This window comes from Panulirus ornatus, chromosome 11, assembly GCF_036320965.1.
Source record: "Panulirus ornatus isolate Po-2019 chromosome 11, ASM3632096v1, whole genome shotgun sequence".
Classification (NCBI taxonomy): Eukaryota; Metazoa; Arthropoda; class Malacostraca; order Decapoda; family Palinuridae; genus Panulirus; species Panulirus ornatus.
In genome coordinates, this window is record NC_092234.1 from 72,367,517 (window position 1) to 72,392,942 (window position 25,426).

Below are 25,426 nucleotides of genomic sequence, written 5' to 3' on the forward strand. Positions count from 1 at the left end.
ATGAGAGAGCTTGGGAAGTGAGTCAGTTGTTGTTCGCTGATTATACAGTGCTGGTGGCTGATTCGGGTGAGAAACTGCAGAAGTTGGTGACTGAGTTTTGGTAAAGCATGCGAAAGAAAGTTGAGAGTAAATGTGAATAAGAGCAAGGATGTTAGGTTCAGTAGGATTAGGTTCTGGGAGCGTTGAAGAATGTGTGGAAGGCGAGAACGTTATATCGGAGAGCAAAAATGGATATGCTTGAAGGAATAGTGATTCCAACAATGTTATATGGTTGTGAGGCGTGTGCTATAGATAGGGTTATGTGGAGGAGGGTGATGTGTTAGAAATGAAACGTTTGAGGACAATATGTGGTGTGAAGTGGTTAGATCGAGTAAGAAATGAAAGGGTAAGAGAGAAGTGTGGTAATGAAAAGAGTGTGGTTGAGAGAGCAGAGGAGGGTGTATTGAAATGATTTCGTCACATGGAGAGAATAAATGAGGAAAGATTGAGATAGAGGAAATGTGTCAGAGATGAAGGGAACGAGGAGAAGTGGGAGACCAAATTGGAGGTGGAAGGATGGAGTGAAAAAGATTTTTAGCGATCGGGGCCTGAACATACAGTAGGGTGAAAGGCGTGCAAGGAATAAAGTGAATTGGAACGACGTGGTATACTGGGGTCGACGTGCTGTCAATGTATTGAACCAGGGCTTGTGAATCGTATGGAGTAAACCATGGAAAGTTTTGTGTGGCCTGGATGTGGAAAGGGAGCTGTGGTTTCGGTACATTACACATGACAACTAGAGACTGAGTGTGTACAAATGTAGCCTTCGTTGTCTTTTCCTGGTGCTACCTCGCGCGTGCGCTGGGGAAGGGGGTACCATTTTCATGTGTGTCGGGGTGGCGATGGGAATGGATGAAGGCAGCATGCATGGATATGTACATGTGTATATATGTATATGTATAAGTATGTATACGTGCGTGTATGGGCGTTTATACATATACTTGTGTATGTTCGTGGGTTAGGCCATTTTTCGTCTGTTTCTTTGCGCTAACTCGCTAATGCGGGAGACGGTGGTTAAGTATAATAGATAAATAAAATAATACAAATGGGCCTGGTGCGGGATACTTGAAACCCTCCCCTCCTTGTCTATTAATTTCTAAAAGAGTCATGCGGGTAGCGATCATCCTCCTCTAAGGTTCAGATTGGGTTCTGTGGATGTAACCAAGATAAGAGAGGAGAGATAAGTACTATGTTTAAGGAAAAAAAACCTGGCCGTTCAGGCTCTGAGTGAAACGAAGCTCTAGGGCGAAGGGGAATAATGGTTTGGAAATGTTTTTGGGGTAAAGTCAGGATTTGTTGAGAGGACAAGATATAAGGCAGGAGTAGCACTACTCGTAAAGCAGGAGTTGTGGGAGGGTGTGATTGAATGTAAGGAAGTAATTTCTAGATTGATATTGTTAAATCTGAAAATGGGTGACGAGAGAAGGGTGGTTTTTGGTGCTTATGCACCTGGCCATGAGAAGAAAGATCATGGGAGGCAACGGGTTTGGGAGCAGCTGAGTGAGTGTATCACCAGTTTTGGTGCACGAGAACGGGTATCAGTGATGGGTGACTTAAATGCGAAGGTAAGTAATGTGGTAGTTGAGGGTATAATTGGTGCGCATTGGGTATGCAGTGTTATGAATGGAAATGGTGAATAGCTTGCGGAGTTGTGTGCTGAAAAATGTCTGGTGATTGGAAAATACCTGGTTTATAAAGAGATATAAACAGGTATACATTTGTGAGTAGAAGCGATGTTCAACAGGCACGATTGGATTACGTATCAATTGATAGGTATGTAAAAGAGAGACTTTTGAACGCAAATGTGCTAAGAGGGATGAGTGATCGATATCTTTTGGAGGCGAGATTGAAGATTGGTAGAGATTTTCGAAAAAGAGATGAACCATGTCGGGGAAAATAGAGTGGTGAGAGTAAGTGAGCTTGGGAAGGAGACTTGTGTGAAGAAACACCAGGAGAGATTGAGCGTAGAATGGCAAAAGGGTTAGGGCAAATGAAGTGAGGGGAGTGGGCGTAGAATAGGAGGTATTTAGGGAAGCAGTTATGGCATGTACAAGACATGCATGTTGCATGCGTAAGTTGGAAGGTGGGCAGATTGGAAAAGGTAGTGAATGCTAGGATGAGGAAGTAAAGTTGCTAGTGAAAGATAAGAGAGAAGTGTTTGGGCGGTACTTACAAGGAAGGAGTGTAAATGATTGGGAGATGTATAAGAGAAAGCGGCTGAAGGTCAAGAGAACAGTGCAGCAGCTGAAAAAGAGGGGAAATGAAAGTTGGGGAGAGAATATCATTAAACGTTAAGAAGAATATAACGATGTTTTGGAGGGATGTAAATAACGTGCGAAAGACGAGAACTAGTGGGAACATAGGTGAAAGGGGCAAAAGAGGAATTGATGACAGGCATTAATGGAGTGAGGAGGAGATGGATGAGTATTTTGAAGGATTGTTACATGTGTTTGATGATAGAGTGGCGTATGTAGGGAGTTCTGGTCGGGGTGGAATGCGAAGTGAGAGTCATGGAGAGTGGTTTGGTGAAGAGAGAGGTGGTGAAAGCCTTGCGGGAGATGAAATGCAGCAGGGCGGCGGAATTGGATGGGATTGCTGTTGAATTTATCAGTAAAGGGGGTGACTGTGTTTTGATTGGTTGGCAAAGATATTTAACGCATGTATGGATCATGGTGAAGTGCTTAAGGATTGAAGGAATGCATGCATAGTGCCAGTGTACAAAGGCAAAGGGGATAAAAGTGAGTGTTCAAACTACGGAGGCATAATTTGGTTGAGCATACCTGGTGAATTGTATGGAACGGTATTCATTGAGGGGGCGAAGGCATGCACAGAGCATCAGACTGGAGAGGAGTAGCATGGTTTCAGAAGTGGTATAGGATGTGTCGTTTAGGTGTTTGCTTTGAAGAATGTTTGTGAGAAACGTTCAGAAAAATAGATGTATTTGTATGTGGCATTAATGGATCTGGACAGAGATTCTTTGTGGAAGGCCTGAAGAATATATGGTGCGGGAGGTAAGCTACTAGAAGCAGTGAAATTTTTTATCAAGGCTGTAAGGCAGTGTGTGCGAGTAGGAAGAGAGAAAAATGAATAGTTCCCCTTAAAGTTCGGTCTGCGGTAAGGGTAGGTGGTTACTATGGTTGTTTGATTTGTTTATGGATGCAATGGTGAACGAGGTAAATGCAAGAGTCTTGAAGAGAAGGGCTACTATGCAGTCTGTGGGGGATGAGAGGGCGCGGGAAGTGAGTCAGCTGTTTTCCGATCATACAGCACTGGTGGCTTATTCGAGTGAGAAACTCAGAAGTTGGAGACTGAGTTTGGAAGGGTATGAGGAAGGAGAAAGCTGAGAATAAATGTCGATAAAAGGAAGGTTATAACGTTCAACAGGGTTGAGGGATAAGCTAGTTTGGATGGAAGTTTGAATGGAGAAATATTGGAGGAAGTGTTTCAGATATTTGGGAGTGGACCTGGCAGCGAATGGAACCACGGAAGCAGGAGTGATTCATAGGGTAGGGGAGGGGGTGAAGGTTCTGGAAGCGACGAAAAATGTGTGGAAAGAGAAAGCAATCTAGGAGAGCAAAAATGGGTATGTTTGAAGGAATAATGATTCCAACAATATTATATGGTTGCAAGGTATTTGCTATTGATAGGGTTGTGCGGAAAAGTGTGGGTGTGTTGGAAATAAAATATTTGAGGACAATATGTGGTGTGAGATGGTATGATCGAGTAAGTAATTAAAGAGTAAGAGAGATGTGTGGTGATAAGAAGAGTGTGGTTGAAATGGTTGGAACACAAGGGGAGAATGAGTGAGGAAAGGTTGACAAAGAGTATATATTTGTCAGATATGGTGGGAACAAGGAGAAGCGGGAGACCGAATTGGAGATGGAAGGATGGAGAGAAAAAGGTTACGAGCGATCATGGTCTAAACATGCAGGAGGGTGAAAGGCGTGCACGGAACAGAGTTAATTGGAAAGCTGTAGTATATTGGTGTCAACGTGCCTGTGACTGGACTGAAACCAAGGCATGTGAAACGTCCGGTGTAAACACCGTGGAAAGGTCTGTGGGTCCTAGATGTAGAAAGGGAGATGTTTCGTTGCATTACACATGACAGATCGTGCATGGATGTACATATGTACATGTTTATATATGTAAATGTATGAGTAGATGTATTTGTATGCATGCATGTATATATATGGGTATGTATGTGTATGTGCATACGTGTATATGAATATATGTGTATGTGAGTGAATGTGTCTTTCTTCGTCTGTTTCCTGGCGTTACGTCGGTGTGTGTGTGTGTGTGTGTGTGTGTGTGTGTGTGTGTGTGTGTGTGTGTGTGTGTGTTTTACTGGACTCCCCCCACTCCAGATTACATCGCAAGTGAAAAGACACCTTTGGTGGGGCTGTATCACTGGCAGTACAATCTCGTCAAAGAACGTCTCACTCTAATGGTGTTTACATTTCCCCGCTAGTGGAAGCAGCGAAGCTTTGGGCTGCATGAACCTTCAGAAAGGTACTAGGTAACATCAGATTTTTTCAGAGAAATTGTACCCTGGGTATATATATATATATATATATATATATATATATATATATATATATATATATATAGCTTTGTCGCTGTCCCCCGCCCCTGCGAGGCAGCGCAAGGAAACAGACGAAAGAAATGGCCCAACCCACCCCCATACACATGTATATACATACGTCCACACACGCAAATATACATATCTACACAGCTTTCCATGATATACCCCAGACGATTCACATGCCCTGATTCAATCCACTGACAGCACGTCAACCCCGGTATACCACATCGCTCCAATTCACTCTATTCCTTGCCCTCCTTTCACCCTCCTGCATGTTCAGGCCCCGATCACACAAAATCTTTTTCACTCCATCTTTTCACCTCCAATTTGGTCTCCCTCTTCTCCTCGTTCCCTCCACCTCCGACACATATATCCCCTTGGTCAACCTTTCCTCACTCATTCTCTCCATGTGCCCAAACCATTTCAAAACACCCTCTTCTGCTCTCTCAACCACGCTCTTTTTATTTCCACACATCTCTCTTACCCTTACGTTACTTACTCGATCAAACCACCTCACACCACACATTGTCCTCAAACATCTCATTTCCAGCACATCCATCCTCCTGCGCACAACTCTATCCATAGCCCACGCCTCGCAACCATACAACATTGTTGGAACCACTATTCCTTCAAACATACCCATTTTTGCTTTCCGAGATAATGTTCTCGACTTCCACACATTCTTCAAGGCTTCCAGAATTCTCGCCCCCTCCCCCACCCTATGATCCACTTCCGCTTCCATGGTTCCATCCGCTGCCAGATCCACTCCCAGATATCTAAAACACTTTACTTCCTCCAGTTTTTCTCCATTCAAACTCACCTCCCAATTGACTTGACCCTCAACCCTACTGTACCTAATAACCTTGCTCTTATTCACATTTACTCTTAACTTTCTTCTTTCACACACTTTATTAAACTCAGTCACCAGCTTCTGCAGTTTCTCACATGAATCAGCCACCAGCGCTGTATCATCAGCGAACAACAACTGACTCACTTCCCAAGCTCTCTCATCCCCAACAGACTTCATACTTGCCCCTCTTTGCAAAACTCTTGCATTCACCTCCCTAACAACCCCATCCATAAACAAATTAAACAACCATGGAGACATCACACACCCCTGCCGCAAACCTACATTCACTGAGAACCAATCACTTTCCTCTCTCCCTACACGTACACATGCCTTACATCCTCGATAAAAACTTTTCACTGCTTCTAACAACTTGCCTCCCACACCATATATTCTTAATACCTTCCACAGAGCATCTCTATCAACTCTATCATATGCCTTCTCCAGATCCATAAATGCTACATACAAATTCATTTGCTTTTCTAAGTATTTCTCACATACATTCTTCAAAGCAAACACCTGATCCACACATCCTTTACCACTTCTGAAACCACACTGCTCTTCCCCAATCTGATGCTCTGTACATGCCTTCACCCTCTCAATCAATACCCTCCCATATAATTTACCAGGAATACTCAACAAACTTATACCTCTGTAATTTGAGCACTCACTCTTATCCCCTTTGCCTTTGTACAATGGCACTATGCACGCATTCCGCCAATCCTCAGGCACCTCACCATGAGTCATACATACATTAAATAACCTTACCAACCAGTCAACAATACAGTCACCCCCTTTTTTAATAAATTCCACTGCAATACCATCCAAACCTGCTGCCTTGCCGGCTTTCATCTTCCGCAAAGCTTTTACTACCTCTTCTCTGTTTACCAAATCATTTTCCCTAACCCTCTCACTTTGCACACCACCTCGACCAAAACACCCTATATCTGCCACTCTATCATCAAACGCATTCAACAAACCTTCAAAATACTCACTCCATCTCCTTCTCACATCACCACTACTTGTTATCACCTCCCCATTTGCGCCCTTCACTGAAGTTCCCATATATATATATATATATATATATATATATATATATATATATATATATATATATATATATATATATATATATATATATATATATATATGTTTATTTATTCATTTATCATACTTCATCGCTGTCTCCCGCGAGGTAGCGCAAGGAAACAGACAAAAGAATGGCCCAACCCACCCACATACACATGTATATACATACACGTCCACACACAGCACATATATATATATATATATATATATATATATATATATATATATATATATATATATATATATATATATATATATATATATATATATATATATATATATATATATATATATATATATATATATATATATATATATATATTCTTATCAGTTAATACGGAGGCAGGAACTGCGGCGGCCTGAAACAGCTCGACTGATTAGAAGGGCATCAAAGCAGGCTCGTGTGTGAGACCAAGTGTGGTGGGTTAGAGGCGGATCTCCGCCGGAGAATCGAGTTAAGGTTTACGTCAGGCGAGGTGAACATCAAAGCTGATAATGCTAAATTATTAATTTCCTGACCTGGTATATATCATCTTACCTGTATCATGCTGCATTACCTGGTCGACTGTGAAGCAAAAGTTTCGTCTAATACCTTACTTTACCAGCATGTCGTATTAATCACTGCAATTTGTTTCCTAATATAATACCAAATTGTTCGTAAGATGATTATAAACCATCCGAATATGATGAAAATTGAACCACGTTAGTTTGGTGAAGATTAAACCATGTGAGTATAATGAGACTAAACCACGTGAGTATAATGAGCCTAAACCACGTGAGTATAATGAGACTAAACCACGTGAGTATAATGAGCCTAAACCACGTGAGTATAATGAGACTAAACCACGTGAGTATAATGAGCCTAAACCACGTGAGTATAATGAGACTAAACCACGTGAGTATAATGAGCCTAAACCACGTGAGTATAATGAGACTAAACCACGTGAGTATAATGAGCCTAAACCACGTGAGTATAATGAGACTAAACCACGTGAGTATAATGAGCCTAAACCACGTGAGTATAATGAGACTAAACCACGTGAGTATAATGAGCCTAAACCACGTGAGTATAATGAGACTAAACCACGTGAGTATAATGAGACTAAACCACGTGAGTATAATGAGCCTAAACCACGTGAGTATAATGAGACTAAACCACGTGAGTATAATGAGCCTAAACCACGTAAGTATAATGAGACTAAGCCATGTGCGTATAATGAGACTAAACCACGTGAGTATAATGAGACTAAACCACGTGAGTATAATGAGACTAAACCACGTGAGTATAATGAGACTAAACCACGTGCGTATAAGGAGACTAAACCATGTGAGTATAATGAGACTAAACCCCGTGAGTATAATGAGCCTAAACCACGTGAGTATAATGAGACTAAACCACGTGAGTATAATGAGACTAAACCACGTGAGTATAATGAGATTAAGCCATAGTATATTGAGACTAAACCACGTGAGTATAATGAGACTAAACCATGTGAGTATAATGAGACTAAACCACGTGAGTATAATGAGACTAAACCACGTGAGTATAATGAGACTAAACCACGTAAGTATAAGGAGACTAAACCATGTGAGTATAATGAGACTAAACCACGTGAGTATAATGAGACTAAACCACGTGAGTATAATGAGCCTAAACCACGTGAGTATAATGAGACTAAACCACGTGAGTATAATGAGACTAAACCACGTGAGTATAATGAGATTAAGCCATAGTATATTGAGACTAAACCACGTGAGTATAATGAGATTAAGCCATAGTATATTGAGACTAAACCACGTGAGTATAATGAGACTAAACCATGTGAGTATAATGAGACTAAACCACGTGAGTATAATGAGACTAAACCACGTGAGTATAATGAGACTAAACCACGTAAGTATAAGGAGACTAAACCATGTGAGTATAATGAGACTAAACCACGTGAGTATAATGACACTAAACTACGTAAGTATAATGAGACTAAGCCATGTGAGTATAATGAGACTAAACCACGTGAGTATAATGAGACTAAACCACGTGCGTATAAGGAGACTAAACCTTGTGAGTATAATGAGACTAAACCACATAAGTATAATGAGACTAAACCATGCGAGTATAATGAGACTAAACCACGCGAGTATAATAAGACTAAAGCACGTGAGTATAATGAGACTAAACCACGTGAGTATAATGAGACTAAAGCACGTGAGTATAATGAGACTAAACCACGTGAGTATAATGAGACTAAACCACGTGAGTATAATGAGAATAAACCATGTGATATAATGAGAATAAACCATGTGAGTATAATGAGAATAAACCATGTGAGTATAATGAGAATAAACCACGTGAGTATAATGAGACTAAACCACGTGAGTATAATGAGACTAAACCACGTGAGTATAATGAGACTAAACCACGTGAGTATAATGAGACTAGACCACGTGAGAATAATGAGACTAAACCACGTAAGTATAATGAGAATAAACCACGTAAGTATAATGAGACTAAACCACGTGAGTATGATAGAGACGAGTGCATGTGATGAATACTAAACCACGTGAGTATTACCACAAGACTAAACCACACGAGTAATAGCAACTTGTTCAGCACTGCAGTACGACCCTTGGACACGACACTACTGAAAGTGGACAGTTTCTGTCAGTCAGAAATAGATGATACACAATTCCTGTCAGACCAACCTGACAATTACTTAGTGCCACCTTCCCAGCATGCTGCTAAAAGGCATGGATAATGCCAAGCTCATAGGTGTAGTGTCTACCATGGAAACATATACAGTACAACGAATCAGTTCATTAAGCAAATGCAGTGTAAAAAAAAAAAGAGGGAGGGAGGGAGGGTGAAAAATGTGATCTGTTGAGTCGCCAAAGCTGCAGTTTGAGGGATGGTAAACAACCAAGTAGGAAAGTGCAAAGATTGCCTTCCTAGTCTCACTGCCTGGAGTACGGAGGACTGGAGCACAACTGCCTAAGAGAACGAAGAAACTTCTCAACAATTCTCACAAGAAAGAGATTAATGTTGATCAGAACAGCAGGAAATCAGACTTGGTCGCGCGTTCACATTCTGAATGTTCCTTTAACTCAAGAGGATGGTGTGCTGCACGTCCTCCTTAACGTGTGTTGTCTCTCATCAAAAGAACGGGAGGTATCCTGGTTCGAATCCCGATATTTGAAAGAGCCTGAACGAACGAGAGAAGCTTTGTCTCTATTGTCTGCATCATCAGGGTCTGTAGCTTCAGTGTCGGCTGATACAAAAGTTCCCACCAGTAACAGCTTTATGGATGCGGTGGTTATAGCTCTATCATCACGACAGGGACTGCCGACTGCCGCTGCTTTCAAGCTCCGAGGACGACTTGCTCTGCCACTTCAGAATCGTCTATCACTACGTCCACGTCTACAAACATCATCAACCACGATCATGACTACTACAACGTGCTCCACCACTACGGGTATGATCACGACGATGATGACTACAACTGTGCTTACGACGACTTGAAACGACGCCCACGACCCACTGCGACTGCTAGTGGTGCTGGTGTCGTGTGAAGAGAGGTCGGATATCAGTCACATTAACGCCATAACTGCAGCTCGGACGAGAGCATGACACACGCACTACAAGGAGAAGACTTGTAATAAAACAACATTAAACAGGACTAGGATGTTACTGACACATGAAAAAACAAAACAAAAACAAAACAATAAACATGTCATCCTCATGTCAACCTTATATCTGCATATTTACCTAATCATTTTCATTTATGATAACACACACAAACACACACACACACACACACACACATACACACACACACACACACACACACACACACACACACACACACACATCTTCGTTTTCCACTTCCCGGTAATGAACATCAATACAACATTTCATATATATATATATATATATATATATATATATATATATATATATATATATATATATATATATATATATATATATATATATATATATCTTATTTATATAAATTATTTATATTTATTTTGCTTTGTCGCTGTCTCCCGCGTTTGCGAGGTAGCGCAAGGAAACAGACGAAAGAAATGGCCCAACCCACCCCCATACACAATGTATATACATACACGTCCACACACGCAAATATACATGCCTATACATCTCAATGTACACATATATATACACACACAGACACATACATATATACCCATGCACACAATTCACACTGTCTGCCTTTATTCATTTCCATCGCCACCTCGCCACACATGGAATACCATCCCCCTCCCCCCTCATGTGTGCGAGGCAGCACTAGGAAAAGACAACAAAGGCCCCATGCGTTCACACTCAGTCTCTAAGCTGTCATGCAATAATGCCCGAAACCACAGCTCCCTTTCCACATCCAGGCCCCACACAACTTTCCATGGTTTACCCCAAACGCTTCACATGCCCTGATTCAATCCACTGACAGCACGTCAACCCCGGTATACCACATCGATCCAATTCACTCTATTCCTTGCCCTCCTTTCACCCTCCTGCATGTTCAGGCCCCGATCACACAAAATCTTTTTCACTCCATCTTTCCACCTCCAATTTGGTCTCCCACTTCTCCTCGTTCCCTCCACCTCCGACACATATATCCTCTTGGTCAATCTTTCCTCACTCATTCTCTCCATGTGCCCAAACCATTTCAAAACACCCTCTTCTGCTTTCTCAACCACGCTCTTTTTATTTAGACACATCTCTCTTACCCTTACATTACTTACTCGATCAAACCACCTCACACCACACATTGTCCTCAAACATCTCATTTCCAGCATATCCACCCTCCTGCGCACAACTCTATCCATAGCCCACGCCTCGCAACCATACAACATTGTTGGAACCACTATTCCTTCAAACATAGCCATTTTTGCTTTCCGAGATAATGTTCTCGACTTCCACACATTCTTCAAGGCTCCCAGGATTTTCGCCCCCTCCCCCACCCTATGATTCACTTCCGCTTCCATGGTTCCATCCGCTGCCAGATTCACTCCCAGATATCTAAAACACTTTACTTCCTCCAGTTTTTCTCCATTCAAACTTACCTCCCAATTGACTTGACCCTTAACCCTACTGTACCTAATAACCTTGCTCTTATTCACATTTACTCTTAACTTTCTTCTTTCACACACTTTACCAAACTCAGTCACCAGCTTCTGCGACTAGAGGGGACGGGAGCGGGGGGCCAGAAATCCTCCCCTCCTTGTATTTTTAACTTTCTAAAATGGGAAACACAAGAAGGAGTCACGCGGGGAGTGCTCATCCTCCTCGAAGGCTTAGATTGGGATGTCTAAATGTGTGTGGATGTAACCAAGATGTGAAAAAAGGAGAGATAGGTAGTATGTTTGAGGAAAGGAACCTGGATGTTTTGGCTCTTAGTGAAACGAAGCTCAAGGGTAAAGGGGAAGAGTGGTTTGGGAATGTCTTGGGAGTAAAGTCACGGGTTAGTGAGAGGACAAGAGCAAAGGAAGGAGTAGTAGTACTCCTGAAACAGAAGTTGTGGGAGTATGTGATAGAATGTAAAAAGGAAAAATTCTCGATTAATATGGGTAAAACTGAAAGTTGATGGAGAGAGATGGGTGATTATTGGTGCATATGCACCTGGGCATGAGAAGAAAGATCATGAGAGGCAAGTTTTTTGGGAGCAGCTGAATGAGTGTGTTAGTGCTTTTGATGCACGAGACCGGGTTATAGTGATGGGTGATTTGAATGCAAAGGTGAGTAATGTGGCAGTTGAGGGAATAATTGGTATACATGGGGTGTTCAGTGTTGTAAATGGAAATGGTGAAGAGCTTGTAGATTTATGTGCTGAAAAAGGACTGGTGATTGGGAATACCTAGTTTAAAAAGCGAGATATACATAAGTATACGTATGTAAGTAGGAGAGATGGCCAGAGAGCGTTATTGGATTACGCGTTAATTGACAGGCGCGCGAAAGAGAGACTTTTGGATGTTAATGTGCTGAGAGGTGCAATTATACAAGTAGACATATGTGGAGGCTTAGGTGAAGATTTGCATTGGTTTTCAGAAAACAAGCGTGAATGTTGGGGTGAAGAGGGTGGTGAGAGTAAGTGAGCTTGGGAAGGAGACTTGTGTGAGGAAGTACCAGGAGAGACTGAGTACAGAATGGAAAAAGGTGAGAACAATGGAAGTAATGGGAGTGGGGGAGGAATGGGCTGTATTTAGGGAATCAGTGATGGATTGCGCAAAAGATGCTTGTGGCTTGAGAAGAGTGGGAGGTGGGTTGATTAGAAAGGGTAGTGAGTGGTGGGATGAAGAAGTAAGATTATTAGTGAAAGAGAAGAGAGAGGCATCTGGACGATTTTTGCAGGGAAAAAATGCAATTGAGTGGGAGATGTATAAAAGAAAGAGATAGGAGGTCAAGAGAAAGGTGCAAGAGGTGAAAAAGAGGGCAAATGAGAGTTGGGGTGAGAGAGTATCATTAGATTTTAGGGAGAATAAAAAGATGTTCTGGAAGGAGGTAAATAAAGTGCGTAAGACAAGGGAGCAAATGGGAACTTCAGTGAAGGGCGCAAATGGGGAGGTGATAACAAGTAGTGGTGATGTGAGAAGGAGATGGAGTGAGTATTTTGAAGGTTTGTTGAATGTGTTTGATGATAGAGTGGCAGATATAGGGTGTTTTGGTCGAGGTGGTGTGCAAAGTGAGAGGGTTAGGGAAAATGATTTGGTAAACAGAGAAGAGGTAGTAAAAGCTTTGCGGAAGATGAAAGCCGGCAAGGCAGCAGGTTTGGATGGTATTGCAGTGGAATTTATTAAAAAAGGGGGTGACTGTATTGTTGACTGGTTGATGAGGTTATTTAATGTATGTATGACTCATGGTGAGGTGCCTGAGGATTGGCGGAATGCGTGCATAGTGCCATTGTACAAAGGCAAAGGGGATAAGAGTGAGTGCTCAAATTACAGAGGTATAAGATTGTTGAGTATTCCTGGTAAATTATATGGGAGGGTATTGATTGAGAGGGTGAAGGCATGTACAGAGCATCAGATTGGGGAAGAGCAGTGTGGTTTCAGAATTGGTAGAGGATGTGTGGATCAGGTGTTTGCTTTGAAGAATGTATGTGAGAAATACTTAGAAAAGCAAATGGGTTTGTATGTAGCATTTATGGATCTGGGGAAGGCATATGATAGAGTTGATAGAGATGCTTTGTGGAAGGTATTAAGAATATATGGTGTGGAATGCAAGTTGTTAAAAGCAGTGAAAAGGGTTTATCGAGGATGTAAGGCATGTGTACGTGTAGGAAGAGAGGAAAGTGATTGGTTCTCAGTGAATGTAGGTTTGCGGCAGGGGTGTGTGATGTCTCCATGGTTGTTTAATTTGTTTATGGATGGGGTTGTTAGGGAGGTAAATGCAAGAGTCCTGGAAAGAGGGGCAAGTATGAAGTCTGTTGGGGATGAGAGAGCTTGGGAAGTGAGTCAGTTGTTGTTCGCTGATGATACAGCGCTGGTGGCTGATTCATGTGAGAAACTGCAGAAGCTGGTGACTGAGTTTGGTAAAGTGTGTGGAAGAAGAAAGTTAAGAGTAAATGTGAATAAGAGCAAGGTTATTAGGTACAGTAGGGGTGAGGGTCAAGTCAATTGGGAGGTGAGTTTGAATGGAGAAAAACTGGAGGAAGTGAAGTGTTTTAGATATCTGGGAGTGGATCTGTCAGCGGATGGAACCATGGAAGCGGAAGTGGATCATAGGGTGGGGGAGGGGGCGAAAATTTTGGGAGCCTTGAAAAATGTGTGGAAGTCGAGAACATTATCTCGGAAAGCAAAAATGGGTATGTTTGAAGGAATAGTGGTTCCAACAATGTTGTATGGTTGCGAGGCGTGGGCTATGGATAGAGATGTGCGCAGGAGGATGGATGTGCTGGAAATGAGATGTTTGAGGAAAATGTGTGGTGTGAGGTGGTTTGATCGAGTAAGTAACGTAAGGGTAAGAGAGATGTGTGGAAATAAAAAGAGCGTGGTTGAGAGAGCAGAAGAGGGTGTTTTGAAATGGTTTGGGCACATGGAGAGAATGAGTGAGGAAAGATTGACCAAGAGGATATATGTGTCGGAGGTGGAGGGAACGAGGAGAAGAGGGAGACCAAATTGGAGGTGGAAAGATGGAGTGAAAAAGATTTTGTGTGATCGGGGCCTGAACATGCAGGAGGGTGAAAGGAGGGCAAGGAATAGAGTGAATTGGAGCGATGTGGTATACAGGGGTTGACGTGCTGTCAGTGGATTGAATCAAGGCATGTGAAGCGTCTGGGGTAAACCATGGAAAGCTGTGTAGGTATGTATATTTGCGTGTGTGGACGTGTGTATGTACATGTGTATGGGGGGGGGGGGTTGGGCCATTTCTTTCGTCTGTTTCCTTGCGCTACCTCGCAAACGCGGGAGACAACGACAAAGTATAAAAAGAAAAAAAAAAAACATATATATATATATATATATATATATATATATATTTTTTTTTTTTTTATACCTCGTCGCTGTCTCCCGCGGTTGCGAGGTAGCGCAAGGAAACAGACGAAAGAAATGGCCCAACCCCCCCCATACACATGTACATACACACGTCCACACACGCAAATGTACATACCTACACAGCTTTCCATGGTTTACCCCAGACGCTTCACATGCCTTGATTCAATCCACCGACAGCACGTCAACCCCTGTATACCACATCGCTCCAATTCACTCTATTCCTTGCCCTCCTTTCACCCTCCTGCATGTTCAGGCCCCGATCACACAAAATCCTTTTCACTCCATCTTTCCACCTCCAATTTGGTCTCCCTCTTCTCCTCGTTCCCTCCACCTCCGACACATATATCTCTTGGTCAATCTTTCCTCACTCATTCTCTCCATGTGCCCAAACCATTTCAAAACACCCTCTTCTGCTCTCTCAACCACGCTCTTTTTATTTCCACACATCTCTCTTACCCTTACGTTACTTACTCGATCAAACCACCTCACACCACACATTGTCCTCAAACATCTCATTTCCAGCACATCCACCCTCCTGCGCACAACTCTATCCATAGCCCACGCCTCGCAACCATCTAACATTGTTGGAACCATTATTCCTTCAAACATACCCATTTTTGCTTTCCGAGATAATGTTCTCGACTTCCACACATTTTTCAAGGCTCCCAAAATTTTCGCCCCCTCCCCCACCCTATGATCCACCTCCGCTTCCATGGTTCCATCCGCTGACAGATCCACTCCCAGATATCTAAAACACTTCACTTCCTCCAGTTTTTCTCCATTCAAACTCACCTCCCAATTGACTTGACCCTCAACCCTACTGTACCTAATAACCTTGCTCTTATTCACATTTACTCTTAACTTTCTTCTTCCACACACTTTACCAAACTCCGTCACCAGCTTCTGCAGTTTCTCACATGAATCCGCCACCAGCGCTGTATCATCAGCGAACAACTGACTCACTTCCCAAGCTCTCTCATCCCCAACAGACTTCATACTTGCCCCTCTTTCCAAGACTCTTGCATTTACCTCCCTAACAACCCCATCCATAAACAAATTAAACAACCATGGAGACATCACACACCCCTGCCGCAAACCTACATTCACTGAGAACCAATCACTTTCCTCTCTTCCTACACGTACACATGCCTTACATCCTCGATAAAAACTTTTCACTGCTTCTAACAACTTTCCTCCCACACCATATATTCTTAATACCTTCCACAGAGCATCTCTATCAACTCTATCATATGCCTTCTCCAGATCCATAAATGCTACATACAAATCCATTTGCTTTTCTAAGTATTTCTCACATACACTCTTCAAAGCAAACACCTGATCCACACATCCTCTACCACTTCTGAAACCACACTGCTCTTCCCCAATCTGATGCTCTGTGCATGCCTTCACCCTCTCAATCAATACCCTCCCATATAATTTACCAGGAATACTCAACAAACTTATACCTCTGTAATTTGAGCACTCACTCTTATCCCCTTTGCCTTTGTACAATGGCACTATGCACGCATTCCGCCAATCCTCAGGCATGTATATATATATATATATATATATATATATATATATATATATATATATATATATATATATATATATATATATATATATATATATATATATATATGAGAAATATGGATGCTCTGACTGAGTTAAATAAAGCTTAAGGATAAAGGAGAATGGCGTGGAAACGTATTACGAGTAAAGTCTGTGGTTGGTGAGAATGCAAGAGCTGAGGAACGGGTACCACTACTGCTAAAGCAGGAGTTGAGTGGGTGACAAAGTATAAGGAAGTGATTTCTAAAATGATGTAAGTAAAAATGAAATGCATTGCGAGAGATAAGTGATTATTAGTGCTTATGCATTTTGGCATAGGAAAAAAGATCAAAGAGGCAAGTGCTCTGGGAGCAGATGAGTGTGTCAATAGTTTCGATGCAAAAGATCGGGTATTAGTGATTGATGATTTAAATGTATAGGTAGCGTGGCATTTGAGAGTATAACTATGGGGCATAAGGTAATCACTAATAAGAATGGAAATGGTAAACAGCTTTTGGAGTTGTGTGCGTTAAAAGGACTGTTGAATGGGAACACCTGAGCACATATACAAGTAGACATATGTGAATAGAAAAGATGGTCAGCAGACATTAATGGATTATATACTAATTGACAGGTGTGCAAAAGAGAGACTTCTGGATATAAATGTGTTGAGAGGAACAATTAGTGGAATGTCTGATCATGACCTTGTGGAGGAGAATGTGATTTGCAGAGGTTTTAGGAAAGAAAGAAACATCATGGGTGAGAAGGAGGCAATAAGAGTAAGTGAGCCTGGGAAAGACCAGGAGAGATTGAGTGTAGGATGGCAAAATGTGAGTGTAAGGTAAGCTAGGGAAGTCGGTGAGGAATGGGAGGTGCTGTGCTAGAGATGCATATGACATGTAGTGAGGTGGGAGATGGGCAGATTAGAAAGGGTAGTGAGTGTTGGGATAACGAGGCAAAATTGCTGATGAGAGAGAAAAGAGAGGTATATAAACGATACTTAGAGAAAAGGCACGCAAATGAATGAGAGATGTATGAGAGAAAGTGGCTGGAGGTAAAGAGGAAGGTGTAGGGGTTGGAAAAGAGGGTAAATGAGAATTGGGGTGAGGGTATCAGTAAACTTCAGGAAGAATAAGGTGTTTTAGAAGGAGGTTAATAGTGTGTGAAAAACAATAGAACAGGGTACATCGCTGAATGGGGCAAATATTAACAAGTAGGAATGAAATGGGGAGGAGATTAAGTGAATATTCTAAAAGACTCTTGAATGGGTTTGATGGTAGGGTGGTAAATCTAGGGTGTTTGATCATGGTGGTATGCGAAGTAAGTTAGTCAAGGAGAGCGGTCTGGCGAAGAAAGAAGAAGTGGTGAAAGCTTTACGTATAATGAAATGTGGCAAGGTGGCTGGAGTGGGTGGTATTGCAGTCAATTTCTTGAGAATGGGGCCGACTGTGTTGCTCATTGGTTCGTTAGGATTTTCATGTATGTATGTATGGATCATTGTGAGGTGCTTTTGAGAAGTGACGGTGCCATTTTCATGTGTAGCGGGGTGGTGACGGAATCATGCCTGTCATAAAAGTATATCAAGTGGCCAGGAAACAGAACATTTTACAAATTTTGCCAACGACAAAGCTATCCAGTTTGTATAGACCTTAACTAAAGTTTATGTTACAATTCTTTGTGTATTTGATAGTAGATGATTCAGTGATATTTATCACGGTAAAGGAGTTACAGATGATAAATGAACAGACCACCAGTTCTTGCTTTGTATATCATTGTGATAGAAAGGTGAGTTGCGCAGTGACCACGTCTTCTCTCATCGTTGTCCAGAATTTCTCTCCTTCCCCACCCTACCCCACCGCATGGCACTTACCTAAATATGTTCTCTCCATTACAGTATGTGAAGTTCGTCAAGATGCCCAGACAAGCTTTGAAGTCATTGTCTTCACAGAAATCAAAAACAGCCAAGAGGAAGGAAGAAAGAGAGTCACAAGAAACGGCCACGAAACTGCTGCAAGATAGGGAAGAGCACATGAATGAGTTGCAGACGCAGATTTTATTGTAATGAATTTCTGAATGATGTATCACGGCGGCGTTACATGGTTAATTTGTCTGACGAACATTCTCCCTGGCACTCGTTTCTGTGGCATAGGAGGGAGGGCGTTGAAGCGCATTATTGCGTGAGCCTTCTTTTGCCATGTTCGGTGTTTGCAAACACCGCAAACTCATAGAAGCATTAGAACTATTCCAAATGGAAGCAATGATATTCGTCAATGATATTCGTCAAATGATAGTGTTTCTGTGATGAACAGTCCTGACATGCAAGAAATCAATACTTTTAGATTTAAATTCGAAATAGATTACAGATCAATTGTTGTTTAGAGTGGTACAATCTGTACTTGTTTACCTTTTGTCACTCAAAATACAGCAGCAGACCATGATTTCCCGCCCGCGTCCACTCACGTTTTTCATCTCTCTTTCGCTTTATTAAGTTTAGAATACCAAGTGCAGCAATGTCTTCTTCATATCCAAGCTGGGAGTCAGGCTGATTGTTTTGTTTTGACGGAAGCTGCACATCGAGAGCTGAGCAGTTCTGGTGTGTGACGGAGTTGGCCCCAGTTCCACTGATGCTCACTTGCCACAAACAAACTCCCAAGAGAATATTTACCAGAAGAAAATGCCTTCATGATATTGTCTTAATAATCAAATCATGTGAAAGTCAAGATTTTTGCATTATTCATCAAGACATTCAACCTTTCACCGTTCTTACGTTAATAACGTGGAGCAAGGACGGGTTGCATGAAGTATAGAGGTTAGTAACGCCACGTAAGACATGGATGGAACCTAAAGGAAAACTAAGCAGCTTTCGAGGATATGGTTTCCTTATTACCCTGATATCTCCCTGTGATACTACACACATGTCTAGATGTAGATGACATCACAGATAGAAGATTACATAATGATAACATTATACAGGTAACATGATACAGAAAACGTTAGTGATCAGTGTCTAAAGAAGTTAAACTGAAGGAATTGATTTTGGTAGAATTTTACTGATCTGAAAAATTAGAGCCATGACGCTCTAGATGAGTCATGCACGATGAGGTATAACAGTTTCCTCATATATATATATATATATATATATATATATATATATATATATATATATATATATATATATATATATATATTCTTTTTTTTTTTTTCTTTTTCTTTCATACTATTCGCCATTTCCCGCATTAGCGAGGTAGCGTTAAGAACAGAGGACTGGGCCTTTGATGGAATATCCTCACATGGCCCCCTTCTCTGTTCCTTCTATTGGAAAATCAAAAAAAAAATGAGAGGGGAGGATTTCCAGCCCCCCGCTCCCTTCCCTTTTAGTCGCCTTCTACGACACGCAGGGAATAAATGGGAAGTATTCTTTCTCCCCTATCCCCAGGGATATATATATATATATATATATATATATATATATATATATATATATATATATATATATATATATATATATATATATATATATATATATATATATATATATATATTTATATGTATATATATATATATATATATATATATATATATATATATATATATATATATATATATATATATATATATATATATATATATATATATATATATATATATATATATGTATATATATATATATGCTTCGGAAATTTCAATTTGTATATATATATATATATATATATATATATATATATATATATATATATATATATATATATATATATATATATATATATATATATATATATATATATATATATATATATATATATGTATATATATATATATATATATATATATATATATATATATATATATATATTTATATATATATATATATATATATATATATATATATATATATATATATATATATATATATATATATATATATATATATATATATATATATATATATATACAAATTGAAATTTCCGAAGCATATAATTCCCGTAAGACTGGAAGACATCAGAGAGAGAGAGAGAGAGAGAGAGAGAGAGAGAGAGAGAGAGAGAGAGAGAGGAGGGGGGGGAGAGGAAGTCTAGAATTAATATCCACCGTGATATGTGGTGTGAGGAAGACATTTTGACAATGTAACCGTCTCTCAAACACACCAGCCAAACATAAGCAGCAACTAAAACTATATCGCTGATTTACGATGAAATTTTGCTTCGAGAGTAAGCCGCACTCCACTCCCTCCCACACTGGTAGCCCGCCTCTCTCCACGGCCATACTGTTACCCGCATCAATGGACACCATACAGATGATCTTCATCATTCAGGCACTTCCTATCTTTCCCTGATAAAGGTGAAAGATAACACACGACTCTTGACTTTCGCTATGTGTGGCGAACTCTTCCAAAAAAGAAAAAAAAAGAAAAAAAGAACATTAACTATAAACTTGCAAACCAAACAACTTCTTTCAAAGTAACTTTTACATACGTTCTAGAAATCGACAACTTTCATGAGAGCAGCATTATATTCACCCAAGCAAGATAAGTGGAGTAACATTATATTCATCCAAGCAAGGTAAGTTCTTTCGTAGGAACATCGATGTACTTACAGGCGGACCACATCTTCCATCCAGGTAAGACCAATATACTTACTTGAGTACGTCACTCCTCCAGCACTATGTTGGCCGCTGTGGTTTGGGTGATTATTGTGCTTCTCATAATAGTCCATTGTTCTTGTCTTCTCACGAACACCAACCTTTTGCAAGATGAAAAATTCTCGTAATTGGTAAAGACTTTCACGCTGGGAATATCTTCAGGAGAGGCGTGGTGAGAATGTTCCTGGTCAAGCACTTCACGTCGTCACAGATGGACTGACACAGGCCAAACCCTCTGCAGATTATTACCACGTCTAACACACTGGGGCCTGGTTAAGTCTCCCATTTCGTCTTCAGTTCTATATTCCTTTCATTCTACGAAGGTTTCGAAGGCCGTACAATGAACATAAAACGATTATTTTCCTTTTCCTCATGAATGAATACTATTTTTGTTGCACAATCGTAACATATATATATATATATATATGTATATATATATATATATATATATATATATATATATATATATATATATATATATATATATATATATATATATATATATATATATAACCCATTAACTTTTGTACCCGGGAATAGCTTTCCATTACCCGTGATCAGAGTAGAGGAAGAGGACGTGCCTCAACATTTACACTGATGCAGGAGTTTTAGCAGAGTTAGCGAGGCTTGGAAGGACGCCGTCAGTCCCCCAACTCAGCAGTTTCTCTAATCAAGCGGAGGGTCGGGGCCCCAGGCGAGCCCGCCGCCCTCACTGTGATTCTTGCTTCGCTCTGTGTCTCTATTGTACACTGGTGCCGCTAATGTACGCTCTCTGTCTGTCTGTCTGTCTGTCTGTCTGTCTGTCTTGTCTTTCCTGTTGTGTCTTCGTGTTTTGTGAGTCTGATTTTCTCATCTTCCCTTGATCTGTCAACTGTCTCTTGTGTCTCCGTCTTCTCTCACTCTATTAACGTCTTTGCGTGTTCTTGTTATTTGTTTTTCTGTTTCTCTTCACTTCTCCTTCTCCATTACATGTCTCTCCTTAAATCTTCCGGTCTCCCCTCCTCTGTATGCATTTATACATTTATACACAATACGTATGTGTAAGGTACATATTAGTGTACCTGCTGTGGCTTGTATAACATGACTAAAAGTGTCTCACATTCAATTCAGTTTCATATTACAAAAGCTTTATCGAATTGAATATAAACAAAAAATAATGTTTTTCCGTCAGTATCGCGGGAACAATAATGGTGAACATCACACATGTTTGGGTTAGAACACAAACGCACATCATCAACCCACAATACACCATCTGGGGACGTTTTGTTTGCACTTTGATGAAGGAACTCGACGTGCAGGAGTGCCTGTGCTTGTGTGCTTTTGTGCTTGTTGTTAGCAGACTTAATGCATAGCGTAGGCCAGCGTGGCATAACTCGCTTCCATTGTTACGATGCTACCACCACGCCCACACACTACCTCCTTGCCCACCCCACCTCCCACATGCTGGGAGGGTATGAGGCTAGCATGCATTAGAACGGCTTACTGGCTCGCCTACCGTGAAAGGAGCCTGCAAAGTATTTTCTGAAGGTAAATTTCGGAGACTAATCTCACATAAATGACATGTAAAAGTCTATTGTAAACTCTGCCTGGGACGAAATACTTTCATGACCGGTGTTGTTAAAGGCTGGGTATTTCCAGACTCAAACCAAGAAAGATAACAAAGAAATGTATGATATTTGAGGTGTTCGGGGTCTGGAGTGGGGGGCTGGGTGGGGGGCTGGGATGGGGGGCTGGGTGGGGGGGGGGATGGGGGGGCTGGGTGGGGGGGGGGGGGATGGGGTCACCTTCGATAGTGTATTCAGGAGACACAGGGTAATACCTGACCGCATACTTTCCTCTCCCCATCTCTCACCCATTATCTCATTTCCCCATTTTCCGTAAAGTGCTTGGTTTCTCCCTCATATCCTTCTCCATCTCCTGATTCATTTTGTTTTTCTTCTCATACTCTTCCATGTTTTTCTTCCTCTTTGCACTTTACTATCTTTTCTTTCCATATTTACAGTTTCCATCCTCTTTATTTTCTCCCTCATTCATTTTACCATTCTCTTATTTTCTTTCACTGTAGCCATTTCTTTCTCATCTCTCTCCTCATGTTCCCTTTACTTGCCCCTCATCTTCCACCCATCATTTACCCATCATTTCCAATCTTTATCATTCTCTCATTTCACCACAACTTCCTCATTCTCCCGTCATCTCCCTCATTTTCTTGCCTTCCACCGCCTCCTGCTGTCAATCTCCCTTCAGACCCCCTAATAACCAGCCCCCCCTCGCCTTCCTCCCCTCACCACTACCCCGAATAATTGCAACCACTGAAGCCCGATCGACGACTCGGCCGAACGATTATATTAATTAATGGACGATAATGTCGACCACACAGGTCGACTCCTGCCGCTGCTGCTGCTGCTGCAGGTCGACTCTTACTGCTAGGGACGGACTGCTGCTGCTGCTGCCCGTGTGTCAGGACCTACACATTACACATTGTACGGCTACGAAGGTGTGTGTGTGTGTGTGTGTGTGTGTGTGTGTGTGTGTGTGTGTGTGTGTGTGTGTGTGAGTGTGTTATACCCAATTGTACCGTACAGAGAGGGAGTTTAACACTCATGGAGCACAACGTATGTAACATTCCCTCCATTCAGATGCGACGAAGGCACACCAACAGAACGATATAACCACGCTGACCCCCCCCCCCCCCCAACACACACACACACACACACACACATACTCTTCCCCCCTCCACACAAACATTCCCGGCCCACACACGCCCACACACACATACCTGCCCCCACACACATGCTCGACCCACACACATTCCAACCCAGACACACACATGCCTTTCTCACACACAAATACCTCCCCTCACACACATGCCCGGCCCACACACATACAACACCACCCCACCCCTCACACACATGCCCGGCCCACACACATACCTCACCCCCACACACACATGCCCGGCCCACACACATACCTCACCCCCACACACACATGCCCGGCCCACATACATACCTCTCCCCACAAACATGCCCGGCCCACACACATACCTCACCCCCACACACACATGCCCGGCCCACACACATATCTCTCCCCGCAAACATGCCCGGCCCACACATATACCTCCCCCCCACACACATGCCAGGCCCACATACATACCTCCCCCCTAAAACACATGCCAGGCCCACATACATACCTCCCCCCCACACACACTTGCCCGGGCCACACACATACCTTCCCACACACACACACACACACACACATGCCCGGCCCACACACATACAACACCCCCCATCCCTCACACACATGCCCGGCCCACACACATACCTCATCCCCCCACACACACATGCCCGGCTCACACATATACATGCCCGGCCCACACACACACGCATGCCCGACCCTCACACTCACATGCCCGGCCCACACACATACAACATCCCCCACCCCTCACACACATGCCCGGCCCACACACATACCTCATACCCCCACACACACATGCCCGGCCCACACACAGACCTCATACCCCCACACACACATGCCCGGCCCACACACATACCTCCCCCCACACACACATGCCCAGCTCACACACATACATGCCCGGCCCTCACACACACACACATGCCTGACCAACACACACACATGCCCGGCCATACACATACCTCCCCCCTTCCCACACACACATGCCTAGCTCACACACATACATGCCCGGCCCACACACACACACACACACATGCCCGACCCACACACACACACATACTCGCCTCACATACATACTTCCCCCACACACACACATATGCCCGGCTCACACACATACATGCCCGGCCCACACACACACACACACATGCCCGACCCGCACACGCACATGCCCGGCCCACATACATACCTCCCCCCCCAAACACACACACACACACACACACACACACACACACACACACACAGACATGCCTGGCCCACACACATCTGGGCCGGAAAACAACAATACTTCCGCCATTTTCTCGGCAGCCAACACCCCCACCCCCCTGGGGAGCCCGAGTACAAGAGGCAGCCCAGCACAAACTCAGCTGAAGCCTCATGTTTGGTGAACTTCCTGAAGGACAACTCCATAAATGCTATCCAGAATATCCCGGTAAATATTCTGGAAGATATTTTGATGAGTAACCTTCAATGATAACTCGGTATTCCGT

The 25,426-nt window shown here is 42.2% G+C and overlaps 1 protein-coding gene across 17 annotated transcripts in view; it reads right to left on the reverse strand.

Moving 5' to 3' along the window:
- The window catches only part of LOC139751634 (band 7 protein AGAP004871-like), a 948,509-nt gene that overhangs the window by 273,513 nt on the left and 649,570 nt on the right, over window positions 1-25,426 (reverse strand). For 3 of the 17 annotated variants that reach the window (XM_071667272.1, XM_071667270.1, XM_071667271.1), the window contains exon 2: window positions 21,250-21,566. The exons of the other annotated variants lie outside the window; for them this stretch is intronic. In XM_071667272.1, coding sequence (XP_071523373.1) covers window positions 21,250-21,325 — 76 coding nt within the window. In that variant the 5' untranslated portion in view covers window positions 21,326-21,566. The remainder of the gene's footprint in view (window positions 1-21,249; window positions 21,567-25,426) is intronic. 17 annotated transcript variants of the gene reach the window in all.